General features: G+C 33.0%; 1 protein-coding gene across 1 annotated transcript; it reads right to left on the minus strand.

Annotated features, from left to right (window-relative positions):
* Positions 1-21548: 21548 nt before the first annotated feature.
* LOC126714535 (uncharacterized) lies at positions 21549-24644 on the minus strand. Its single transcript, XM_050414720.1, has 6 exons — positions 24387-24644; positions 23002-23100; positions 22797-22905; positions 22644-22715; positions 22508-22513; positions 21549-22031 (listed from the first exon to the last, which is right to left on the minus strand). Exons 1-6 carry the CDS (start codon positions 24557-24559, stop codon positions 21912-21914), a joined length of 579 nt encoding a protein of 192 aa, XP_050270677.1. The 5' UTR covers positions 24560-24644; the 3' UTR covers positions 21549-21911.
* Positions 24645-27835: the final 3191 nt, after the last annotated feature.

The raw sequence follows: 27835 nt of genomic DNA on the forward strand, positions 1-27835 counted from the left end.
GTACTTGTAATCTCTATTCTTGTTAGTGAATTCTTCAGAAATAATGACTTGAAATTTACTTGATAGGGTTTTGCCTGCGAGAGGTTTCCCTATCATGATTAAATTGTCATGTCAACTTTTTTTTTTTTTGTTGCACTTAACTTAGTTTGGGTAATTGGTTAATTTAACCAGGGTTAATTTATAACTCAACAAAATATATAAATGTTGAAAGGGAATTGAACCCTAGACCTCCGACCTTCTCATTGGAGAGACCAAAAGACACCAATTGACCTAAAGGTCATTTAGTTCTTAATTTCTTTTCAAAGAATAAATAATTGTGCTCTAGAATTTTCTTGTAATTTTGTTTTGTTTAATAAAGAAGCTCTAGGAGACCAATGTTTAAACTCAAAATCTCTCAAAAAGATGTCAATATATGACTTTTTACATGTCTAAACATATAAAAGTCAATATAAAAAAAATATAAAATAATAAAAACTTATAGAAAAACCTTATTTTTTCAAAGATGACAAATACAATAAGGATAATTAACTCCTAACAATGAAATCCATAAATAGCCATTTCTTCTTCAAAAAAAAAAAAAAAAATGCAGTGGTAACTTTATAAATGCAAAAAAATATATATATATTTTTAATTTTTTTGGAAAGTATATAGACTCCTATTAAAGAGATTTACATATATAATATGGTATAAAAGTAATAACAGGATACTTCAAAAAAAAAAAAGTAATAAGAGGAAAAATGATGCATTAATAATTCATATAAAATTATATCTATAATATATATAATATACATACACATATAAAAGAGGGGGGTAATTTTCAAGAGCCTAGGGCCAACCCCCACCCCTCCATTCGCCATTGGTCAGAAGTTTAAACATTGTGCAAAATTTTTACTTTATGACGTATCTAAATATTTCATTAAGAAAAGGAATAAACGATATGATGTTGTATTAGAATTACTAAAAATTTAGTGAGCGACCTAAGTTCGAATCCTATCTATATAAAAAATCAATTAATGTCTTAATTTCAAATTATATATATATATATATATATATTAAGAAAAAGGTCTAATATACAAAAATATTGAAAATTTGTTTAAAATTTTATAAGATTATTTTAGTAGTATATCAGGGATGCATTTGATCCCTATATATTCTTTGCATAACTCCACTATAAAATTACTATTGGGTTTTTTTTTTTTTTTAGAAGACACTCTAAAATTACTAAAGTCCTGTTGATACCCATTTTCGCGACACATTTCGTACAAGCCCGATTCAAACAAGCCCGACTTTCTTGTGAGCTCAATTCATGTATTATATTATATTTTATTCTTTTAAGCATGGCCCAAGCCCATGCAACTTATGGGGAAATTGAGGAAGTGTGATTTGGAGGGTATATGTCGGTTGCTTTCAGACCTTTTGAATGAGTCCAGCCCATGCGTGCTACCAAGTGGGAAAGGGATACTGGTAGCACCTCAGGCTCATGGAGGAGGTCTTGTATCCAAAATTTCCATCCCAAAACATCTTTTATGCTCTGTGTGACTGTGGCTCAAAGTTTCTGTCCAAACCCTTTTTTCCTTTAAAAATGGTTGGCTTTCATTGGCCAACTTCAGCTGCTAGCTCTCATCTAGTTGAGCCTCCCAAAGGTCTGAAACAACTGAAAATAAGGAGCCAATAAGGGTTTAGTCAAGCATTTCCCTTAATGATGATAAAAGTAATCCTTCCTTTTATCCAAACAAAAGCAAACCTGAAAATTATTACTTGCTTAACACCTTGGGGTCCAAAGCCTTTGCTATTGACTAAAAACCAGTCACTTAGAGCACCCCAAACTCAATATAAAGTCCACAATCATATTCAAAATAGGCAGCCACGTTCTACCTAAAGACCTGAAACTTCAGAGCAAAAACCCATTTAGCCAGTCAACAATCTCACAATTCTGAACCTTAGGGGTGGAAATATGGGTACAGGGGAACCTTCCCTCTTTTCCTCATGACCTTCCTCAATTTTTTCTTCTGTGTGACTGTGGGTCGAAGTTTCAGACTCGTTATGTTTTTATGCTTTTTCTGCACTTTCATTATTAGCATTTTGATTTTCTCTTGTCAAAGCACCATTAGCCTTTTGTTCATTATACATTTGAAATTTTGGGCTTGATTCTCCACAAATAAACACTTCTAAAGAACCCAAGGGGAGATTTGGGCCATTCTCGCATAATCGGCCCTTGTCGCAAAAACGTCCCTGACAAGTCCTAATATTCATTATTATAAGAGTGGTTGAAACTTACGGCAGGATAATAACTAAAAATTACATACCAAAAAATGATAATTAATATTTGTTTAAAAGTCAATGACGTGGCAAAAAATAATTTACAATATAATAAATTTACCTCAAAAACTTGTGAAATTATTTAATGCATTTTGATGTACTAAACTATCTTCTCATATAAAGGTAGACCCTACATGTGGGTCATATATAGGGGACTACATTTTATGTAAGAGAAAGATACAATACATTATGTTTAAGGAATAATTTCTCAAAAAAATACCACAAAATTCTTCAAGATTATATCCCTTGCAATTCTGCAATGTCTAACAATTGGCTCGATAGAAAATTACAACTTTCATCGAGTTTACGACTCTTTTTAGAATGCACAATATTTTTTTGATAGATCTCTTATTCGACGATAAGATATTTTAACAGTTGAGCTAATTAAAAATCACGAATGGCCCACAATTAAGCATTTTCTATATTACTCATGTTTTATTGGTCACACCAATTTTTCATCATTTACATCATTTGGCCTCTAGCTCCATCTCCAAGTCCACCATTTGTCACCATCACCATATACCATTGTTTTCACTACCAACACCACCACCAACAATCACAAGCTTCTTATTATTAACCTCCTCAGTTAGGAGGGTTCATCAAACCAAAAAACCAATCAAATTGGTTTGGAATTGATCATCAAATGTGACCGCAAACAACATTGGACATTGCAGTTGAAACAAATTATTGAAAATTTGATAGGGTCAACATAGCTTGTAGTGGGGTTATAAAAACCGACAAAAACCGCAATAGTCGATTGATTTATATTAAATATATATTTTATATTTGATATATTATATACATTAAAAAAATTATAGTATGGTTAATTTACCCCACCAACAAAAAAAAAAAAAAAAAAAAAAACCTACAAATCATTCTTAAAGTTTGATGTAATTTTTGATTCTGTATGAAAAGTTATTGAATTGATTTAGATGTGAAATTCAAGTGTGAAAGTGGTGAAATATAAAGAGATTTTCTTAGGATTTGAGTTTAAACATGTTTGAGATCCAATTGAAAGTGGTGAAAGTGGTGATCGGTAAAATCGCATATATATATATATATATATATATATATATATATGTCCTAGTCAAAATAATTATACTTATGGTTTCCCCTAGTGACTTCATCTTTAATTAAGCGTTCAACTTAATGGATTTTGTTAATGGACGCGTATTTATCCTTAAAATAACACTCGTTGCATATGATTATTCATCACTTATTTCTAAAATTGAAGGGTGAATTTAATTATTTAATTAATTTTTCAGCACTCTTACTCAAATGTGAGTTCAAATTGTTTGTTAATAAGTGATACCCAATATACAAAATTTTAATTAAATAATAAAATGGAAACAAAGTTCATACCCATGGCCGTTGGTTGGTAGTTTGTCCGCGGAAACTCATTATGTAAAACTCTATACCAAATATCACGTAAGTAAGAAATTTGCATGGAAAACGAATGGAAATAAGAATTAACCAGAAAATTACATTACAAAATACTAAGAAAACTTCGATCATGATTTATAATTGTAAGGCGTTGCTATTTGTTTGTCTTTAGAGGCTCCTCAATTACCCAAACAACACATCAAAGAAAAAGGGAAATAGGAAATTAAAGCATAAGAAAAAAAAAAAAAAAAAAAAAAACCCCTCGGAACTACAGGAAGGTTTTTTGTGTATTCAACATATATATAATTTCTCTTACAACATATGAATTTCTCATTTGTATGGGATCCACATATTGTGAAAAAGATGGTTTTTATACCGAAAATATAAGATAATAATTATTATTATTATTATAGGAGGCCATGTTCAAATGATCGACTCAAAAATTAGTTAACGAACTGTCCACAAAGTGGGCTCAGTTGCACCAGTTCAGGCATAATAGGATAAATTAGACAACCCAAGCAATTGGTATAAAGAATAACTAGAGGGTTTGGATCATGTTGACAGTCCAAGGATTGGCCAGTGAGTTGATACCAAATCGAGTTCTCGAAGTATAGACCACCTCCTAGGTTAACCCATGACCTTAGATCGATCACCATGGTCCCATCATCTAAGTTCTTGTAGTAAAGTACCTTTTTTTTTTTGAGAAAGATGTAGTAAAGTACCTTAGTCTGCATTTATCAGCCAAACAAAATGAGAAAATTGAATAAATAATAGTATATGAATTACAACAACAACAAAACTTAATTCCAAAACTTTATTGTCGTTTGAGTAACTTAATTCCAAAACTTTATTGTCGGTTAAGTACTAATTATCAATTAGGATATCTTAAATCAAGCACAATTAAGAATAGTTCAAAAAACTTATTCATTTCTCAATACTTCTGTGTTTGTTTGAGTGTATGAGAGAGAGAGAGAGAGAGAGACCACGAGATTATAGCAACGTTCCCAAGGGTAGGGAACAGAATGTTCAGGGCTGCAGCCAAGAAGGAAGGCCAAGTGTATAAACCATGGTGTTGTCAACAAAGTATAAGAAATAAGACTGAAACTGAGAGAGGGATATTAGAGCTAAGTACTGCATACAAAACATATAAGAAGAGGACGTAATGAAATTTAGCACGAAGTCGAGCTGATGGCTGGTCTATTTGTGAGTGAGTGAGAGTTCTAGTATGCCTCAAACTCAACGGGCTTCCTACTACGAATAAACCCTGAGGTTACAGTCTTATTGTGTAATAGTTATGTCACATCAACCTGACCTTCCACAACACAAAATATTTGGCAAGTGATGTAATTTTCTTATGAAAACCAACCCTTGCCATGTTTGGAAGATACTTTATTATCCTTTTCTTTTGATATATTGAATTTGAAAGTTTTATTAAAGAAATATAATAAGTATATTCTCGATCGGTTCAGTAAACAAATATTTATTAGGAATGGTTTTGAAAATTTTGGTACAGTAAACTAAACAGTAACATAACATCTAATTTCTATAAAAACTAGTAAAACATTCATATAAGTGTAGCTTAAACAATAGGATTGTAGATTTGGTTGAATGGCAAAAAACATATACGCACACTTCCTTTAAAACTACTTAGTCCAAAATAGCAGAAGTAAAACATTTTTTTTTTTTTGGTTGAAATAAAGCATAGCTAAAACTTTATTCAATGATTTTCAAGGGGATTTATGAAATTATATAAGTGATGATAAAAACATTTTTTTGGAAAATGTAATTACCAATATTGTTTGTAATGTACAATGAATTGTTAGGATTCTATAACATTTGTCAGTTTCTCAAAAAAATGAGTGAGTTAATAAAGTAGTCACTAAATCTACACCAAGGATTTTGAGTGGATTCTAGATATTATGCATCTCTCAATAATAAATGACTATTGGTATTACATGCAATACTCGTGTATGTGCATATTCAAAAAAAAAAAAAAAAAATATATATATATATATATATATATAAACATTCAAACTCTTAAAACTGTAAACTTTTGCATGTTCAGAATTTTTTAAAAATAAAATATATAAATATTCAAACTCTTAAAACCGTAAACCTTTGCATGTTTTGAAGTTCCTATTTGTTTGTTACATTATATTGGGGAAGAAGGATCAAAACCTTGGACAGTTGGACCTTCAACCTCCTCTTTGAGAGATTAGGTAATACCAACTGACTTAGTTAGGGTCCGTTTGGATACAACTTATTTTGCTGAAAATTAAAAACATTGTAATTATATAAGTGATGATAAAAACTTTTTTTTGGAAAATGTAATTATCAATATTGTTTGTAATGTACAATGAATTGTTAGGATTCTATAACATTTGCCAATTTCTCAAAAAATGAGTGAGTTAATAAAGTAGTCACTAAATCTACACCAAGGATTTTGAGTGGATTCTAGATATTATGCATCTCTCAATAATAAATGACTATTGGTATTACACGCACTACTCGTGTATGTGTATATTCAATATATATATATATATATATATATATATATATATATATATATAAACCTTCAAACTCTTAAAACCGTAAACTTTTGCATGTCCAGAATTTTTTAAAAATAAAATATATAAATATTCAAACTCTTAAAACCGTAAACCTTTGCATGTTTTGAAGTTCCTATTTGTTTGTTACATTATATTGGGGAAGAAGGATCAAAACCTTGGACAGTTGGACCATCAACCTCCTCTTTGAGAGACTAGGTGATACCAACTGACTTAACTAGGGTCCGTTTGAATACAACTTATTTTGTTAAAAACTGAAAACACTGTAATTATATAAGTGATGATAAAAACTTTTTTTTGGAAAATGTAATTATCAATATTGTTTGTAATGTACAATGAATTGTTAATTCTATAACATTTGTCATTTTCTCAAAAAATGAGTGAGTTAATAAAGTAGTCACTAAATCTACACCAAGGATTTTGAGTGGATTCTAGATATTATGCATCTCTCAATAATAAATGACTATTGGTATACACGCACTACTCGTGCATATGTGCATATTCAAAAAAAAAAAAAAAAAAAAAATATATATATATATATATATATATATATTTATATAAACATTCAAACTCTTAAAACCGTGAACTTTTGCATGTTCAGAATTTTTTTTAAATAAAATATATAAATATTCAAACTCTTAAAACCGTAAACCTTTGCATGTTTTGAAGTTCCTATTTGTTTGTTACATTATATTGGGAAAGAAGGATCAAAACCTTGGACAGTTGGACCATCAACCTCCTCTTTGAGAGACTAGGTGATACTAACTGACTTAGTTAGGATCCGTTTGGATACAACTTATTTTGTTGAAAACTGAAAACTGAAAACATTGTAATTATATAAGTGATGATAAAAACTTTTTTTTGGAATATGTAATTATCAATATTTTTTGTAATGTACAATGAATTGTTAGGATTCTATAACATTTGTCAGTTTCTCAAAAAATGAGTGAGTTAATAAAGTAGTCACTAAATCTCCACCAAGGATTTTGAGTGGATTCTAGATATTATGCATCTCTCAATAATACGCACTACTCGTGTATGTGCATATTCAAAAAAAATAAAATAAAATATACAAACATTCAAACTCTTAAAACCGTAAACTTTTGCATGTTCAGAATTTTTTTAAAATAAAATATATAAACATTCAAACTCTTAAAACCGTTGCATGTTTTGAAGTTCCTATTTGTTTGTTACATTATATTGGGGAAAAAGGATCAAAACCTTGGACAATTGGACCTTCAACCTCCTCTTTGAGAGACTAGGTGATACCAACTTACTTAGCTAGGGTCTGTTTGGATACAATTTATTTTGCTGAAAACTGAAAATATTGCAGCAAAATAATTTTTAAATGTATGAATAGTACCGTGAACAGTGCGTAAACAATGCATGAACAGTGCATTTTTGTCTCCTGCACAGTAAATCCATGTGCATGAACAGTGCGAGTTACTGTTTATACACGCTAAAAAAAAAAAAAAAATGCAAACGCTGAACTTAAAACGCGGATCCAAACGCACACTTAATAAAAAGGTCATTAACTTCTTATTTTATTTTTAAAGAATAAATATATGTGCTCTCAAATTTTCTCCTTTTTTTTGGTGTAATAAAAAAGCTCTAAGTGATCAATATTTAAAATCTAAAATCTCTCATAGACATGTTGATTGAAAAAAATTCGAGTTTGAATAAGTGGTTAGGGTTCAATAACATGAAGTTTTTTGAACTATATTGAGTTCACTAAAAAAAACAGTCATTCAATTTATACAAAAGATATGCAAAAAAAAATTTATTGGGTTCAAGATATTCTATATCCTCACTAAAAAAAGTCTTTCAATTTATAGAATGCTTCCAAATGGTTAGTAGATCGAAAATCATGTGGTATAAGCATGCAGTCTATTGAGCCACCAAATAACATTACCGAAGGCATTGCTTACCCATCAAGCTTTTCCTATGAAGTTGATCTAAATGGTTGTAGTGCTCAAAATTTATTTTTCCTTGTTTGTAATTGTAAGTAAAAGGGTATTCTAGTCTCAAAACTAAACCCCATAGAAAAAAGCGGATGCCATTGGAGGCTCAAACCCAATTATTTACGCAGTCTTATTGGATGATGTTTTATAGCAATCTTCTCAGAAAAAGAAGAAGGTATCATGTGCATCTGGTATGCATCTGATATATAATTTAACACTCTCACAATGTGTGCGTCTCTCACAATTGTGAGTCCTACACAATATAAGAGGAATGATATATATATTAAATGCATAAGATAATTATTGCTTTAAGAGAGTAGGATGCTATTTTATACTATCTTTCTGCATTCCTATGTAATCATTATCCAAATTAAATCTCAAACTTGAGTCATTACCAATATCCAAATCAACTCTCAAACTTGAGTCATTACCAGCACACTGTCGTCATTCCAAAGAGTGCCAACTTTAGGGGGGAAAACGAAAAACACCACCTCCAAACGACAACAATTTAGACCTTCACTTTACATGCAATTCACAAGCCGCAACATTTATAAAAAAAATTAAAAAAAAAAAGCATACAAGAAGAAAGAAGAGGGAAGATACAGAACCACACACAAGATAAGGAAAATAAAATTTTTTGTGGTTTGGCAATATTCTACGTCCACGAATGGCAATGAAAGAAAAAATGTGAGAGTGCTGATGTGGTTAGATTTGGATCTTACACTTGGAGTGATTGTGAGTAAGGAAGAAGAAACGTTGACTATAAGATTCTATCCTAGCTTGTGCCAAGGGCGTGACTGCCTTGGGAAGGAAGTAAGATATGCCTCTAATATGGTACTTAAGCACTCACAAAAGGGAGATAGTGATCTCCAAAGGTTAGCAACTATAGAAACACCCCTTATTGGTTGAGTGCATGTTGGACCACTTCAGGGACACGTGTATCACCTACAGTACTTCCGATGTCCCTCATTGCTCAAGAGTTGTTCCCTAGGCAGTGGCAAAGTCACCTACCCTCATGCCACAGTGCTAATGTTGGTGTACTCTCTCTCTCCTCCAGTCACCAAATAGTATCCCAGCTGTGGTAAGGTCCAAAATAAGGAAATGATAATTTGACACTTGTCTTTGTACTCAGCGATATTCCTCAAATTATAAGAGGAACATGTAGTTGGAATTTTAGGATAAGAACCCAAGTAGATCTTTTGAGAATATGGTAGAAAGTTGATAAGAAAGTGAGGTAGAAAACAAGGTCTCTCTTTTAAAGAAGAACATCTTTATTGTATAAGGATTACCTCTTTTTCCAACAATATAAAGCTGAATAGAGCAATAATGATTCTTTCTTGCTCAAACCGTGGTTTTTTGTCCCTTTTCTAGGGTTTTCCAAGTACATCTTGTGTCCACTTTACATTCTTGCAATCACTTTCATCTTCTCTAGACACTATGATGTCAAAGCTTGCATTTTTGTCACTTATGAGCTTTCTTATCAAGATGTACTGTTAGATAATTTATTCACTCTCTCATATAAGTTCAAATCTAACTTGCACGTACAAACCCCATTTTTAATATATATATAAAAATAAACTCTTAACAAAGGGCAGTTTAGGATGACAATAAAAGGTCTAAACTACATATTTACACAATACTTCCAAAGTCCAACTGTAGCCTGTAGGGGAAGATTCAAAATCCTTAACCAAGTTGGGATTCAAACCCCGCCTCCTCCCACCCACCCCCCCCCCCCCCAAAAAAAAATCTAATATGTAAGATTTAGTCAAATCAATAAAACCAACTTCACAAGGTATTAAATTCAATTTAAGTGCTTTCTCAAAAAAAATTCAACTAGGTGATCTCAAGAATTCAAATCTTGCCTACATCACGTAGAAACTCATTGATGTCTTGACTCTTGACTTGATATGATGGGGTAAAAAATAAGGACAAAACTTAGGTGTAGTACTTTAGGTATTGTTCCTTAAGTTCCCTTTTTAAGATTCAGTCATGTGGCTATTTAACTAAGAAATATACTTCTATCCCATGAGAAAAAATCCACATGGCAGAATCTTAAAAATGGAATTTAAGGAACAGCACCTAAATACTGTACCTAAGCCTTGTTCAAAAAATAATTATCATGAAGTGGATGTCATAAATTTTAAATCCTATCTTATTTATAAACTAAATAATAATAAAAATTATCTGTCGTAAAGGAGCCATTACGTAAAACCCTACAAAAATAATGATAAAAATAAAAAACATTTGCAAAAAAAAAAAAAATGAAAATTAGAATTGAGCTAAGAAATTACATTACCAAAATATCCAAACAATTTTAATCATGATTTATAATCTTACATCATTGCCATCTATTTTCATCTCGTGAATTTATCTATGCTCAATTGAAATTATTGTCAAGGTTGTTAAATTGACACATCCTCATGCACAAAGTGTTTAAGGGTCTAGAGAGAAATGGTTTGAATTGCAGGATTAGCAGTATGCTGTAATTATTTCTTAAAAAAAATTAAAAAATACTACCAAAATAAATTGTTAAGTCATGCCACAATATGAACTCTTAAATTTATGAAAAATTAAATTAGAGCCATTAAATGGATCCTCTCATTCAATTTAATGGTGCAGTTAATGGTTGCATATTTATCCTTAAAATAACACTCATTGCAGATGACAAATCATCACTTATCTCTAAAAGTGAAGTATGGATTTAATTATTTAATTAATTTTCAAACACTCTTGCTGTGAGTTTAAATTGTCTGATAATAAATGATACCCAATACACAAAATTTTAATTAAATAATAATAAAAGTAAAACAAAGTTCATACTAATAAGTAATAATCATGGTTTTAAAAATCAATATAGTCAATGGACCATTTTTGCTCTTGATTCTGGTCAGTTTTAGCTTGTTTGAGGGGTTTATTGGACCTAATTGGTGGCTCGACTGCCCGGTCCAATCCGGTTTTTAAAACCATGGTAATAACCATTGATTGGTAGTCTCTCGTTGAAAACACCTTATATAAAACTCTATACTAAATATCATGAAATTACGAAATTTGCATGGAAAACATATGGAAATAAGAATGGAACCAAGAAATTGCATTACAATATACTAAGACAACTTCGAATATAATTGTAAGTCCTTCCATTTGTTTGTCTTTAGAGGCCTCCTCAATGACCCAAACAACTCATCAAAAAAAAAAAAAAAAAAAGAACCTTGGAACTGCGAGAAGATATCTTATGTATCGAACATAACTAACATATGTATTTCTCAATTATGTGAGATCCACATATTATGAGAAAGATAATTCATCCACCAGATGCATAAGATAATTATTATTGTAGAGAAGGCCATGGTCAAATGATCGACTCAAAATTTAGCTAACAAACTGTCCACAAAGTGGGCAGAATCGCACCAGATCGGGCATAATAATATAAATTAGACAACCCAAGCAGTTGGTATAAAAAATAACCGGAGAGTTCTGATCATATTGATAGTCGCAGAAGGGAGGTTGACGACCCGAGGATTGGCAAGTGAGTTGGTTCCACATCGAGTTCTCATGGTGTAGACCACCTCCTAGGTTAACCCATGGCCTTAGATCGATCACCATGGTCCCATCATATATGTTCTTGTAGTAAAGTACCTTAGTCTGCATTTATCAGCCAAACAAAATGAGAAAATTGTATAAGTAATAGTTTATGAATTACAAAAACAATAAAACTTAATTCCAAAACTTTATTATCGATTATATACTAATCTATCAATTAGGATATATTAAATCAAGCACAAGCAAGAAAAGCTCAAAAAGCTTTTTCATTTCTCGATACATTTGTGCTTGTTTGTTTGTGTGTGTGTGTGTGTGTGAGAGAGAGAGAGAGAGAGACAAACCATAACATTATAACAACGTTCCCAAGGGTAGGGAACAGAATGTTCAGGGCAGCCGAGAAGGAAGGCCAAAAGTGCATAAACCATGGTGTTAGTGATGTCAACAAAGTATGAGAAAGAAGACTGAAACTGAGAGAGAGAGAGAGAGAGGGTGGGAGGGAGAGAGATATTAGAGCTGAGTACTACACGCAAAACCTATAAGAAGAGGACGTATTTATAGAATGAAATTTAGCACCAAGTCGAGTTGGCTGGTCTATTTGTGAGTGAGTAAACTCAAGTGAGCTTCCTACTGCGAATAAAACCTGAGGTTACAGTCTTATTATGTGATAGTTATCTCATGTCAACCTGACCAGCCTCAACACAAAATGTTTGGCAAGTGATGTATTTTTCTTGTGAAAAACAACTCTTGCCATGTTTGGAATTCATTTTATTATCCTTTTTATTTTAATGTATTGAATTTGAAAGTTTTGTTAAACCAATATAATGAGTATTCCTGGTTCAGTAAACAAATGTTTATTACGAATGATTTTTAAAATTTTGGTATAGTAAATTAAACAATAACATAACATCTAATTTCTATAAGAGAATTACTCTCCAGAAACTAGTAAAACATTCATATAAGTCTTAGCTTAAGCAATAGGATTGTAGATTCAGATGAGTGGCCAAAAAACAACAGCATGTTTCGTTTAAAACTACTCAGTCCAAATTAGCATTGGTAAAACTTTTTTTTTTCCTTCTTGAAATAAAGGATCTGTAAAACTTAATTCAATGATTTTTCTAGGATATGTATGAAATTATATAAGTGATAGTAAAAACTTTTTTTGGAAAATAAAATTACCAATATTGTTTCCAATGTGTGATGAGTTGTTAGGGTTCTATAAGTTTGTCTGTTATTTTAAAAAAATGAGCGGGTCAATAAAACAATCACCAAATATGCACCAAGGATTTTGATTGGATGCTAGATATTGTGCATCTCTCAATAATATATGACTATATATCGTTATTACACACACTATATGTGTATGCGCATATTCAAAAAAAAATATACAAACATTCAAACTCTTAAAACCGTAACCTTTGCATTTTTTCCAAGTTTTTATTTGTTTTTTATATTATAATGGGGAAGGGGGATCAAACCTTGGACCTCTAATCTCCTCTTTGAGAGACTAGGAGATAACAATTGACTTAAAAAGACCATAAACTTCTTATTTATTTTTAAAGAATAAATAAATGTGTTGTAGACTTTTCTTAAAAATTATTTTTTTGGTCTAATAAAAAAGCTCTAAGGGAACAATTTTTAAAACTTAAAATCTCTCAAAAACATGTCAAGCGAAAAATTTTCGGATTTCAATGAGTTGTTAGGGCCGGTTCAATAAGATGGGGTTCATAAAATTGGATTGAGTTTACTGAAAAACAATCATTCGATTTATACTAGAGATTGTTATATATATATATATATATATATATATATATATATATATAAAAATCAAGATATTATATGTACTCACTAAAAAATGATAAGTATAGAAAGCTTCTAAATGGTTTATATTTAAATGGGTAAGGATTTGTTGGAAACATGGTTGCAACTTGCAGCAATTGCAACATACAGATTAGTTTGCAACTTGCAGCAATTGCAACATACAGATTAAGTAGCAACTAGTGAGAGTGTCAAGTGTCCCTATGTGCCAATTAAGATGACTAACAGTATTAGAGCATCTACACCAGCTCGTGGATACTCATCTAAAATACAAAAAGTGCTTCAATTTACACATTTTACCCTAAAATCCTTCCATATCAGTTCATGTAAAAATGTCTAAATATACATGATGTCTTGCAAAATGAACAGTAACCGTGCATATATACACGGTTACTGTTTACCATGTAAACAATTTTTTTATATTATTTTCTCTCCTCTGTCAAACTACTTCTCTTCCCCAACCATTACAATAACCCAACGCGCCAGAATAACCACCCAACCACCAAACCCAGCGCCACCACCAAACACCGCAATCTAGCACAGAGTATTAACCAAACTCAACTGAAAATTAACCCAAAATCAACAAAAAACCCAAAATCAACAAAAAACCCAAAATCAACTGAAAATTAACCTAAACACATCCACAGACAAATCAACATAGAGATACACTTGCTCAAAAGTGAAAAAAAGAAAAAGAAAACACAGAGATACACTTGACTGGAACGATTGGAGCTCGTGGGTCTCGCTTGATCGGAGCTCGTGGGTATGGGTCTTGCCTGATTGGAGCTAGGAAGATACAATAACTGATCGGTGCTTGTGGATTGGAGCTAGGGAGATCTTGGTCAAATTTGATCTGGTCGGATCTGATCGATGCTTGTGGATCGGAGCTAGGGAGATTGGTGCTTGCCTGATCGGAGCTGTGGATCGGAGCTAGGGAGATCGGTGCTTGCCTGATCGGAGCTGTGGATCGGAGCTAGGGAGATCGGTATAGAGATGATTTAGAAAATTGATTTAGAAAGAGAGATCAATATAGAGATGATCGGTATAGAGATGATCGGAGCTAGGGAGCTGTGGATCGGAGCTGTGGATCGGTATAGACCGAGAGAGAGAGTTGATTCAGATTTGGGTATAGAGATGGGTTATGGGTGTAGAGAGCTGTATCAGAAAAAATGGGTTCAGAGAGTCTTTGTATAAAAAAAAATGGGTTCATAGAGAGAGAGAGAGAGAGAGAGAGAGAGAGAGAGAGAGAGAGAGAGAGAGAGAGAGAGAGAGAGAGAGAGAGAGTTTTATCAGAAAAAATGAGAACGAAAAATGGGTTCACAGAGAGAGAGAGAGAGAGAGAGAGAGAGAGAGAGAGAGAGAGAGAGAGAGAGAGAGAGCTGTATCATAAAAAATGAGAATGCGCGCATATAATAAAGGGGTTGGTTGAGGAAATAATAAAAAAATTGATAAAATTGATTATTTAAATAAAGGATGTGATAAAATAGATGAACTGATGTGGGTGTTTTGTAAAAGTGAATATGTAAAATAGAAAAAGTAGGTTTTTAGTGTAAAAATGGATGTGTAAAATACATGGACTGATGTGGTTGCTCTTAGTGTTTGCTTTAGAACCTTTTACTTTTTCTAAATCAGACCTTCTGTCTATCTTCGTCCAAGCTCTCTCTCTCATCCTTTATGCCAGGGGTAGCTCCACATTGGGTTTAGGGTAGTCACAGGACTACCTGACCTGGAAAAAATAATAATTATTATATATATATATATATATATATATAAATTTTTAAAAAATATGATTTTTTTATCCTTAAAAAAAATTTGTGTCTATCCTATATAAGTTTTTTTAGGCTTAACATAATTACACTTTGGACAAAGTTTGGTAACAAACATTATTGTAGACTATGGCTACAACTTCACTCAATTTTTATTTATTTATTAGATGTCAATTTTGACAAATCTACCATTGAATTACATTTTCTTTTTATATCCTCCATACTTTCAAAATTTTAAGAAAATGAAAGATCAATAGCAATATCATCAATCAAAATTTTAAAGTTCGAGTATTTGTAGTCTAAAATTATACATAAAAAATAAGTTTATGGATTAAATAGTAAATAACATTTGATTGGTATGCTTTAAGAACATAAAAAATATGCAATTCAATGATTAGATTTTCAAAATATGTAGTTATGTTACTTTGTTTAGTGAGAGTTACTGCCATAGGCTACAATTAAGTTTGTAGCCTAACTTTGTCCTTAAATTAGGTCCTTATAAACAAAAAGAAAAAGTCGAAGAAAAATTTTATTCAACTAAAATTGTGAAAGATATGTGGCTTGTAGTTGTTTGATTATGAGATTATTATGCAACAATTTCAAAATAAGAAAATTCGTAGAAGAAAATTTCAAAACTTAATGTATTTGTGTTTTTTCTTTTTTTTCTTTTTGGGAAGTTTTCTTTTTATTAAATTTTGTGTAATTTAAGTTTGCTAATGACCACCCTGAAAATAATTCCTGGAGCCACCATTACTCTATGCCCAGCTTGGCCTCACTTAGTCACCTTTCCACCTTCACCTACCTTTTTGCAGCCAAAAAGCACCACTCCAACCAAATCCATTTATGTCTAAGATACTTGCTCACATTAGTACCTAGCCACCATCAGCCTCAATAAAATCACCACCACTTGACCCAGCCACCATTGCACACATCAGTACCCATCTCCACTTGACCTAGCCCTTTCACTGCTGTTTGAAATCCTAAACCACCACATCTCAAACCCAATTTGCCAAGATAGTGAGACACCATAAAAACCACCTCCACCACCAAAAAATTCTCTGTCAAACTGCCATAAGAGCTTCTGCTATACTCCATAGATTGTTTAAAACCATAACCATGAATTTCTCCAAACCCAATTCAAGATCTTCACACAAATTCAAACCCTCACCAAAATCAAATCCAAAAAACCCATTGTTGAGGTACAAATTTTTAGGCCCTAAACTCATTAGCCCACTCACTAAAATACTCATACAAGCCCATAAACTACTTTGGGCCCACATAAATATTTCCTAAATACTTCCCACATATTATCCAAATATTTCCCCATATTATTACCCAACTTGGGCTCCCACAAATATTTCCCGTATAAGCCCCATAAATTATTTTGGGTCATCTTACAAATATTATCCATTATATCTCACATATTACCCAACTTGGGCTATCACACAAATACTTATCATACCATTACCAAAATTAGGCCACAAAATTATTCCATCTCTGTATAAAGCCCTAACTCATTTACCTTGTGGGCAAAATCCAAAAAGCCCAACAAAACTCTCTTTGCTAAGTCCGTTGCTACATGGCACCCTAAAACTCGTTGCTATACGGCACCCCTAAAACCCGTTACTATACGGCACCCCTAAAACCCATTACTACACGGCACCCTAAAGCCCGTTGGTACATGACAATATTTTTTTACAAAATCTCAAACTATTTACAAAAACCCAAATGCTATGTTGGAACCTATTTACAAAAGCCCAATATTATTTTGGCAACTACTTACAAAAGCCCAATATTATCTTGGCAACTGTAGGCTCCAAGGACGGGCTTGCTGGGCCAAACCGCTGTTTGGGCTTACAATTTATTTGTATGGTGGGTCTGGGTATCCTACCTTGGGTTGTTCTAGGCTTAGGGACCCAATGGGGGGCACTTACCTCTCTTCCTCTATGTTTTCTTCTTTTCAAATCCTCTCTTTCTCTCTCCTCTCTTTTCCCAAAAATTGCATCCCCTCCCTATTCCTTCGTTTCCCCTATTTATAGCCTTTGTTAATGGGGTGATCATCATTATCTTCTCCCTTAGTGCAAAGAAAGGTCCAATGTCGATGAACTTAAGTGGATTTTTAGGTACGAGTGGCTTTGGGAACGATTCCCACTGTAGTGAATGTGTTCGGCAGCGGAGTTTCCTAAGGTTCTACCGAGCACTTAAATGGCAATGTGATCGGGCATGTATATTGAGCTCGGAAATGGTTTCCCAAGCAGCATGTGAGTGGGGCGTACGTAGTCCGCTTTTTAAGTATCCGGACAACGCTCAGTTCAGATTGGTAGTTATTGTGAGCTTAGGCCGAGGCTTTTGTTGGTGAGAAGGTTGGACCCCCGGCCCATATCATTAATTCATGGCCCAAGGCCCAAATGAACTTAGATGTTAGGTGCCGTACAACAACTATTTACAAAAGCCCAAATATTATTTGGCAAAATAATTACATTATGATCAAAGCCCAAAACTATTCCTCGGCAAAAACATATTTTCATAAACTAAAGGCCCTAACTCATGAGAAACATAAATTACTTATGATATATTACTCATCTTCCAAAGCTACTAAATTTATGGGAACTATGCTTATTTTTTTCATAATAAACTCTAACTAAAAAAGCCCATGTATATTACCCATGACAAAACTATTCATTTTGTAGGGATGAACAAGCCTAAAGAAGCCCAACAACAAGGCCCAACCGAGACAGCCCAGCCCATGTGCTAATCTCAGCAACCAGGGTTCACTTGAGTAACTAAAGTGGTTAGACTAGTCACTAGTCAAATTTAAGCACAACTAAGCTGGTAGCTGGGGCCCATTACCATCATTTTCAGCTTGTCAAATCAGATCAGAAGGGGACACATGTCCAGCTGAGCTTACACCCTTCCTTGGCAAGTTGATTTTCATGATAATTGATGTGACATAAAGCTGTGTTGACAAAGCACAAAGCTGTGGAGCTGCAGCTAGCCACTCTCTCTCTCTTCTCCAACACAATCAGTCACTTGTAAACAGCTCATTACCATGCCAAAAATGCATATTTTCTGGTTCATGAACCAAGCACATGAACCCAAATGGAGAAACTTAGGGAAATGTGATTTGGAGGGCACCAAGGAGATCTCCAACAGAGTTTCCAACAGAGGGCTCTAAGATTGATACCTGGCTTAAGGTGACACAATCTGCCCTAGGAAGCTATGATACTAGCAGCAGACAACCAAGATCATTAGCCTAATTCATACTCTAATCCCATTGGTTGAGGACAATCAACATTTAATGCTAAGTCGGAACTCCAGCTGCTATTATCCAAAACAGCAAGAACATTCTAAAGTTGAACTTACCACTCTTGGCCAAATCCTAGTTTTCAAAGAATTTTTTGAAGATTGAGATTGATTTTGGCAGAGATTATTTGCTAAAAACCCCCTTAAACTCAACTATAAATAGAGCTCTCCACCAACATCTCAACACACACCAATAGCAAAGAACTCTCTCATAAACTTCTTTATTTTCCCTTTCTCTCTAATTTTTCTTAGGCTTTTAGTGAGGTTAAGCTTCTGAGTTCTTAGTTTCAAACTTAGAAACTAAGCTCTTCAGCCCCTAGCTCACAAATATCCCTCACACCTCTACTTACAAACTCTCATCCATTCCCAGCAGAAAGTCCCAACAGCTCTACTAAACACTCTCTATCTCCCTCACTACTTATACTACCAAAATGACCCTCACTACTCGCTACATATACTATATCCATGAGCATACCCTGGCATCATAATGATTTTGCTACGCTAGTTGGAATCTCTCTCTCTCCTTTCATCTCACACTAAGCTTTCTCCACTACTTGTTATAATGGAACCCATAGTGTTTGTCTATTCATTTACTATAGAAGGTTATAATGTAATTATTACTATAGAGTGTTTTCTTCATGTTCTTGTATTGGAGGACTTCATCTCACTAGAACTTATGGATGATGATTTTGGAGATGTAGACACTCTCCTTAATCTATGAAATAATTAATGGCCGGAGGTTTATTTTGTTTTGTCTCATTTTGTTGCTGGAATATTTTACCACTGGAATATTTTACTACTGGGCTATTTACTTATTGCAATAGGCTTTTTCTGTTATGTTGACGTGTCTGCTATAGGAAACGTTTTTGGGCCATCTCATAATCCTTGTCAGTCCTAACCTAGGCCCAAGGCATAAAATAAGGCGAATTCTCCAAATCTTCACCAATAGCCTTTGGGCTATGCTTCAAGCCTATTATCGAGTTTCGGTTTAGGCTCCCAACCCAACACAAATCTCATTTGTCGGAAGGAAAACTTTTCTGCTCCCAACACCCATTAAACCCTATTTAATGAGAAACCCAAAAACCAAAATCAAATCCCAAAAACCCATCAAATCCCCATTCAATGAAAAAGCCTAGAAATGAAACCACAACTACGAGCTTCAATAGTGGCGGCATGGCTAGCAGGGCATCTTAGCGTCGAAAGAGAAGGGTGAGAAAGTGTGAAGAAAGAGAGAGCTCGAGAGAGATTTCTGCAAAAAGAAGGGTTGATTGTGATTGGGTATAGATGTGTGCAAGTGTCTTAGACTGAAATGGGTTTAGCTGGGGAGTGGTGGTTATTGGCGGCAAGAAGGTGGGTGAAGGTTGAAACGCAATGGAGTGAGGTCAGTGGGAGGGATTTGGTGGGACTAGGCATGAAGGATGAGAGAGAGAGAGAGAGAGAGAGAGAGAGCAAACTTTTTTTTGAGAAATAATTATAACATGCTGCTAATCCTGCAGTTCGAACCCTTTCTTCCCTAGACCCCCAAGCATTTTGTGCATAGGGAGATGCCAATTCAGCTACAAGGCCTTTGGCAAGAGAGAGAGCAAACTGTTCTAAACAAACACTAACATTGTTAGTTATCTTAACTGGTCATGTGCTTGCACATGACTTAGGGACACTTGTCACTCCCACTAGCTACCACTTAATCATGTATGCAATTGTTGCAACTAAGTTTACTGCAAATCCCTGCCAGTTTTAATTTATATGCCTTCCTTATAATATCTAGTACCACCTATCCTAAAAAGAATAACCTTTGGAGCAGAATAGTTATTAATAATTACTAAAATAAAGCTTCAATGGCAAGTAACATCATATTCTTATTTGAAGAGTTTTCAAAACTTCCATTTTTTGAAAACATAATAATTATGTACTTTTTAAATTTTTTATAAAAAAGTTGTATATATTATATGAGTTCTGATAGGGGTGGTTTGTCCTATTAAGATATCCACAACAAAGGTCCAAAGCTAATCACAGGAATAGTAAAGCTTCATAGGGTCCTTTCCCCCCCCCCCCCCCCCCCCAAAACTTGTTAAGCTTGTTTGCTTATATACAATTTTTTAAATGTCTTTTTTTTTTTTTTGGTACAATGATAATTTTACTAACTAGCAAATAAACAAATAGGCTTTCCAAAAAAAAATATCCAAATGCACATTTAGTTATAAGAGATTTCACTTTATTTCATGTAATGTATACACTTTTCTTTTCTTCTTTTGTAGAATTATTATTCTAGTAAAATATTAAAATCAATTATCAAATTATAAACTTAAGAATATATATATTATACAATCTTCATTTTTAAATTTGTTTTATTTAAATTAAAAGAAACACCTAAAATAATGTGTAAAGAAAAATTACAACCCATTTCAAGGTGACTCAATCCGTCAAAGATCGAAAAAGGTCATATGAATAAACCATTTTAATTCAATAAGTTTCCAACTCGAATGTTAACAAACATAAACTGCAAACCCAACCCATTGTAGTTTGCCAATTCCATAAAAATGCTTCGTCAACAATATTTTTACAACAAATCTTAAGTAGCAAATTATTATTAGCTGTAATTTGAACTCACAACTAAAATTATTTTTGTCTACCAATAACTGCCAATAAAAATCTATCATTCAAAATTTGTTGCGAAGTATTACTAGCACTTAGCACTTTGGAAGTGTATTGGAAATAGCATTCTCCAAACTCATACAAGGAAACCTGGCATTTGTACCAATTAAAATATCGTGTGATACAAATTTTGACAACTCCAAACAAAATATCCAGCTGAAACGACCACTAGCAGATGTAATTTTTTTTTTTTTTTTCCAATGTTAGAATTCTCTAACATTTGGGTTTTTAAAGAAAGTGTGTAAAATTTGAAACGGGATGCCAAAATGTACTAACATCAAAATATTCAGTTCTGACAATAACCAACATAATGTTTAAAACTTTGAACGCAATCCTAGACCCGACTATAGTTGCCAGATTCTAATAGTCAACACAGCTTACATAAAGTTAGTCCTCAAAAAAAATGTTTAAGCTGTCTTCAGCATGGCTATTTGTTGCACATTCTAAAGTTCAATTAAAATTCCCAACAAAGGTCCTAAACGAGGGGCAAAAAGGAGTAAAAGAAAAGAGAGAGAAGTGGGGAGGCAAAACCAAAAGACAAAATGGCAACTGATGGGCATGCTCTTGCCTCAACAACTATCCATTAAAATCTAATCTCTTGCTGTTTAGCGCTTCTTCTTGCTTCCTTTGCCAGCATTGGATTTCGATGGGGTGACGATCAGGTACACAAACAGGACCATAAAGGAGATCACAGAAATTAGAGAGCCATATTGTGCCAGCAATCTCTGCAAGTAGAAAATATCAAAATTTGTAAGAGACAAAAATAGGAACATATATTTGCCAACGAGCTCTAACTCAAATGATACCTTCTTCCCTTAAAACAGAGAGGAAGAGAATAAGATTATGGGTTCAAAAACCATATCAAAAATGAAAAAAGAGAGGATTATTGCAAGTGTTGCAGGTCCCCCCATAAGAGTAATTCAAAAGACATAGGTTAAGCCAGTACTTTTTCTACTGTACGAACATGCACCCGAAGAATGCTCGTCAAGGAAACAATGTATTGATCACCCACATGGGAGATCAACACACTGAAACATTAGATTCTACAATTTCCCAGATGTTCACAAGTGTTTGCATCAACCATTATAATCAAGTAGGACACAGTGCTCTAAGATATGGAAGCACAAGGCAGACCCAATTTACAAGTAACAAAATCTTTCAAAATATACACACTTGAGAGGACAAAAAAAATGATTTGTACCTTAGCCTGTGAAAATGTGGCCCCAAGTGAAGGTAATCCATGTAAAAACCAAAAACAAAAATATATGCGTTAGTAAACACTCATGGAAGTTTCCAAAATCAGAAAGCTAAATATAACTACTTTTTTTAGAACTTACCCCCTCAAACTTCTTCTCAGGAGGTCTATCTGCAAGGACATCTAAAGGCAGTATTGGCGTTGAATATGCCTCCTAAAGGTAGTAGCAGCAATCAAAGGTTAAAAACTAATCATGCATATAGGAAAAACATGAATATTTCTGCAAATGCCAAACCTGTAGGGCAGCCTTAGTGGGGATACGGAATGTGATGACAGCTGGAGCACCATAGAACAATCCTTTTGTTTTGCCCTCCAATTCAAATGAGTGGGTTAGAAGACCACCACTGCAAACCACATCATTGGAAATGACTAAATAGGAAAACATGTGGTATAAACAGTCTATTGAGCCAGCAAATATCATTACCAAAGGCATTACTTACCCATCAAGCCTTTCCCATGAGTTTGATGTGTTTCCGCTGACAATATCAAATACGTCTTGAGACCATGAATCATCAGTAAGACTCACATCATATGCAGTCCTGGAAAACATGTGGAAGAAAAGCACAACAATTTATGGCTGAATAAGGTAATATTAGCACACAATATATAAATCATAGGACAATTCTACAACTACACAACACATTATCAATTGGATGCTACCAGTACACACTTCACAAATAGAAGCTGACAAGAAACAATATTCATATTGATGGAGAGATACAGATACAATATGAAAGTCATCAAAAATAAGAGGAAACCCGCTGACTTTGTTACTCATTTCTTCCAGGGCGGAATCCACTACCCGTAAAAAGTGGAGTATTCCACTCAACACTTCCAATTTGACACGAAAAGCACAAATTTAACATCATATTGGCCTCAGACACCAAAAAATCAGCCCCTATTTCCCAGTCCACAAAGCCACTTTTTTCTAGTTTGGTTCCCCACAAAATCACCATTTTTGATTTCCATTAAATGCTACTTCCCATCACATAAGAAGGGGAAATTGGGAAATTCATAGATCATTAATCTATTAACAGAGGCCACAATGGCACCTAGGATGCACAGATACTCCTTTTTTGCTCACGTACCCATATCCAAATACATATCATACCAGAATCATACAAGATACCTCTAAGATACATACCGGTCATATTTGTTTTAAGAGCCAATACATCTAGGATACAAACGTGATATGACTTGGATGCCGTTGTAATCCAACACCCCCCGGGACAGTGAGATATAACCCAAACTTGTAAGAAATTGGTATCAAAGTTGAAAACTAGAGCACAAGAACCTTAAATATCAACACAAAATATCATGCACATCTCTCTCCAGCTGAAATTCTTAAGAATCTACATTACAAATTCCTCAGTCCTAAAATCGATACAATCTCTCTGCATGTTGGAACATTGAGGAAATCAGCACATACAGAAAACCATGAGAGGCCTACAATCATGTTTGTCACATCCTTCTTCGAATTTTCTCAGTAACCAAACAATCAAATTATTTACTTATTTATTTTAAAGATCGTTAATTTTCAAGGACGAATTGAAATAAAAATATTCATCAGAGCTATTCTATAAATGGCGTAGAACCTCAATTCAATTTGGTAAATTGACCAAGTAAGTCAACCCGACACAAAAACCAAACAAACAATCAGATCGCAAATTATGAATCATAGAATTAACCCAAAAAAAAACAAAACAACGCATGCAGATGCAAACAACAAACCCATATCAGATCTACCACACGACACATCAAGAACAAAACCTATAGATCTAAAACGAAAGAAAACAACAACAATAAGAAAGAAATGGAAACGTACGAGGATCCTTGGTTGTAGATATGGATGGAGACGGAGACGCGTTCGGCGCCGGACTTGAGTCTGGTGAGGGAAGCCTTCTTGTGGGCCACGATGAAGGGCACGTCGGAGCTGCCCAGCGTTGACGAAACGAGCAGTAGAGCCAACGCAGCCCAGATGAAGGTTGACTGAGCCATAGCTATGGGTTTGGTTTTTGGGGGGATATTGAATTGTTGGGGTTTGTGAGAGAAGACGGAAGAAGAGTAAAATGAAATGTTTCGGTTAAAAAGTATTTTAAGTTTTTTTGTATAGCAAACTAGGTCTCGTACCGTAATTGGCGTCTAGTGTTAAAAAATCTACTTCAAAATTATTATTCTTCTTTTTTGTTTTGAAAATTTAGTTGTAATGTTATTACTTATTACATCATCCAAAAAATTATGTAAATTGTCACATTAATAGCTAAAATAATACATAATTAAGATATTAATTAAAAAAAATTTGTGATTCTCATTTAAAAAATTACAAAGTTTTAAAAAATTACAAAGTTTTGTAATTTATTTAGGCATATATTACAATTGTCTCTTTAATTTATATTTTATAGTAGTCAATGTATCAAAAAGTTTAACAAAATATGATATATTTATTTGTTATTATGGTCATTTATTATGATTATGTTTGTATATAATATTATCTATTCTGTCATTTTAAAAAAATAAAATGCAACAAGATTCTAGTAGGGGGGTTTGGATATAAAAGTAGAATTTAAAAACAATTTTATATACACATATATACATATAATGACTTGTTAAATTGTGATGTCTCAAAAGTTTATGTTATAAAATATTATGAGATCAACAAAAAAAAATCAAATATTTGTAGTTTTATATATGATGATGCAATAATTTTCAGTTGGCTACTTGTCCAACCACATTGAGTTTTTTTTTTTTTTTTTTTTTTTTTTTTTTTTTTTTTTTTTTTTTTTTTTTTTTGAGAAACAATGCATAGAGTTGAAAGGTCTACAAAAAATGAAAATTATCAGAGGGCATTAGTGTGGTACCAATTTAAAAGTCTTTTATGCTTAAATCAAGAAATTTCTTAAACTAAATGAATTTAGTAGAGTGTAGGTACAATCTCAATATTTCTCACATACCTTGAAAATGGGATTGGTTGCATACTTGCATTCAGCTAAGTGCAACTCATGACAATTGATCTCTTTAATGCCTCTTTTCATAACTAGACACATGTATTCTTTTGTTTATTATTCAAAACCAACTCACTATTTTTCGTTAGTCAATCTCTTGCACCTAACCAATCTATCTTAAACAACTCTCTATTTTTTGAAAGTTATAAAAACTTTTCACTTAATTGAAACTTGTTTTTTATCTTTCAAAAAACTTTAGTTTTTCCTAATCTCCTTTAGTCCTTTGCTTTAAAAACCATTTTTCTACCCTATCACAATTTTTCAAAAAACTCTTACTTATTGAAACTCTCTTTTAAAGTGTCAATCTTTTCTTTTAATCTCATTGTTTTTCTAAGAAGTTCTTATAAGTTGTGGTTTTATAGGGTTACTATCATGACTACCTTTCATTACCAGGCAAGACACAAATTAATTTTTAGTGTAGGCGGAGATTAGATCTTAAATCTCTTATTTGATTACAAGAAACTTTACCTAGATTATTTACTTTCATGCATTTCACATAATGAATACATTTATGATAGTTTTAGGGAATGTTGGTATATTTTAATAAATAAAAAATTTATTTATATTCATAATTTTGTTGTTACAAAAATTATTATGTAACATTATAACCCATTAACTCATATTGTTGTTACAAAAATTTATATTACATTAACCATCTTTATCTTTGTGATTTATTTCTCATTTTTTTGTGCTTGTTACTCACATGAATTCTATCTCTATAGAAATCATTCTTCAGATATGTATCTAGAATGCCCTATGAGTATATAAAACAAACATCATAGATAAGAATACATGTATATAGACTGGTATTTTTTATTTACCTATGTTAGGGGAGAAATAGGTATTTCTTTGGTGGAACTTTTGCTCTATGTTGAAGTGCAAACTCATAGAGCTTATGGCATATGTGACTGGGTTGTTGTACCTCGGGGGTAGCATGCTAGTGAACTTGTTGCACTAGTTGAAATGTTTATAGAATATCCTTCTGTGGTGGTATAAAATGCCTTAAGGCTTAAAGAGAGCTAGATATTTGTGTCTCGGCCAAGTCATATACCGGTGATATCTATACCCTGCTATTCTTAATATTATAAAATTATTTACATATGATAATACTCATAGAATTGCATTAAGATAATATGTAAAAATTTCATACAATTTATTGTGAGCTTATTTCGATTTTTGGGAATTATTATTCCATTTTTTTAAACCCCAAAACCAACGGGGGAATATTCAAGAGCATGATTCAAAATCTAACCCGAAGTCTATGAATGAATCCCACATGTGTATTAATCATGATCTCACGTCACGATAGTTTAGAATTGCATTTGCCGAAATTGTTGAACCTATCTGAGATTCATTCATTGGGGATTTTTTTCGAAAGGATCTCAATTTTTTATTTGTTTTATCTCATATTCTAATGTATTCTAATGTGTTATTCCTTTGGTTGCGCTCATTTCGTGCATGGTGCGATGTTTATGAATGTATTGGTTTGATTTAATAATGATGACTCGATGAGATTATAGCTAGCCATTAATTCCTAGGAGACCAATCTTCAGATTAAAGTGAAATGAGTGCTTAACATTTTCCCCTTTCATCACTTAGCTTCCAATTTAGATCGAAGGATTTAAGTTAATGTTTATCCTTTGTGATTTTTCTTTATTAGTTTGTAACTAGAAATTAAAGTAGTAACTAGAGGAATTATTTCTTATTTTCTCCATTAATGACACAATGTAATTATGAATTTTATTTTGAATAAAATTTAATATAATTTTTTTTTTCCAAAAAGAATAAAGTAATGACTACATTTGTGAATCCCTCAATCTAGGGGAGTAGACATTGTCAGTCGAGCATTTTTATAGGACTCATTATCCAAGGGGATACCCAAAAATATCGGTCCCCTCTGGTTGTGTTTCTCACATCCTAGATCCTGTGTACACATATTTGAGGATTGCCAATGCATTCTAATTCAAGGTAAGTAATGAGTGTTTTCTCTCCCCAAAAAAAGAAAAGAAAAAAAAAGATAAGTAAAGAATGTGCTTTAATTGCAATTTATGATATCTGGGTTTGATTTAGGAATTATGAAGAACAAGGTTTTGAAACTCGGACTGTTCATTGAACCTTAAGAGAGAGAGGTTCAAGGTTTTTGAGGTCGAACCGAGGTCAAACCGGGGTCGAACCGTGATGACGTCATAATTAATTTAATAATTATTTTAAATATAAATAAATACATTAAATTAGTTGTGGGGTCCAATAATTTATGGGTCCGGCCCACGCG

This window comes from Quercus robur, chromosome 2 (genome assembly GCF_932294415.1).
Source record: "Quercus robur chromosome 2, dhQueRobu3.1, whole genome shotgun sequence".
Lineage (NCBI taxonomy): Eukaryota > Viridiplantae > Streptophyta > Magnoliopsida > Fagales > Fagaceae > Quercus > Quercus robur.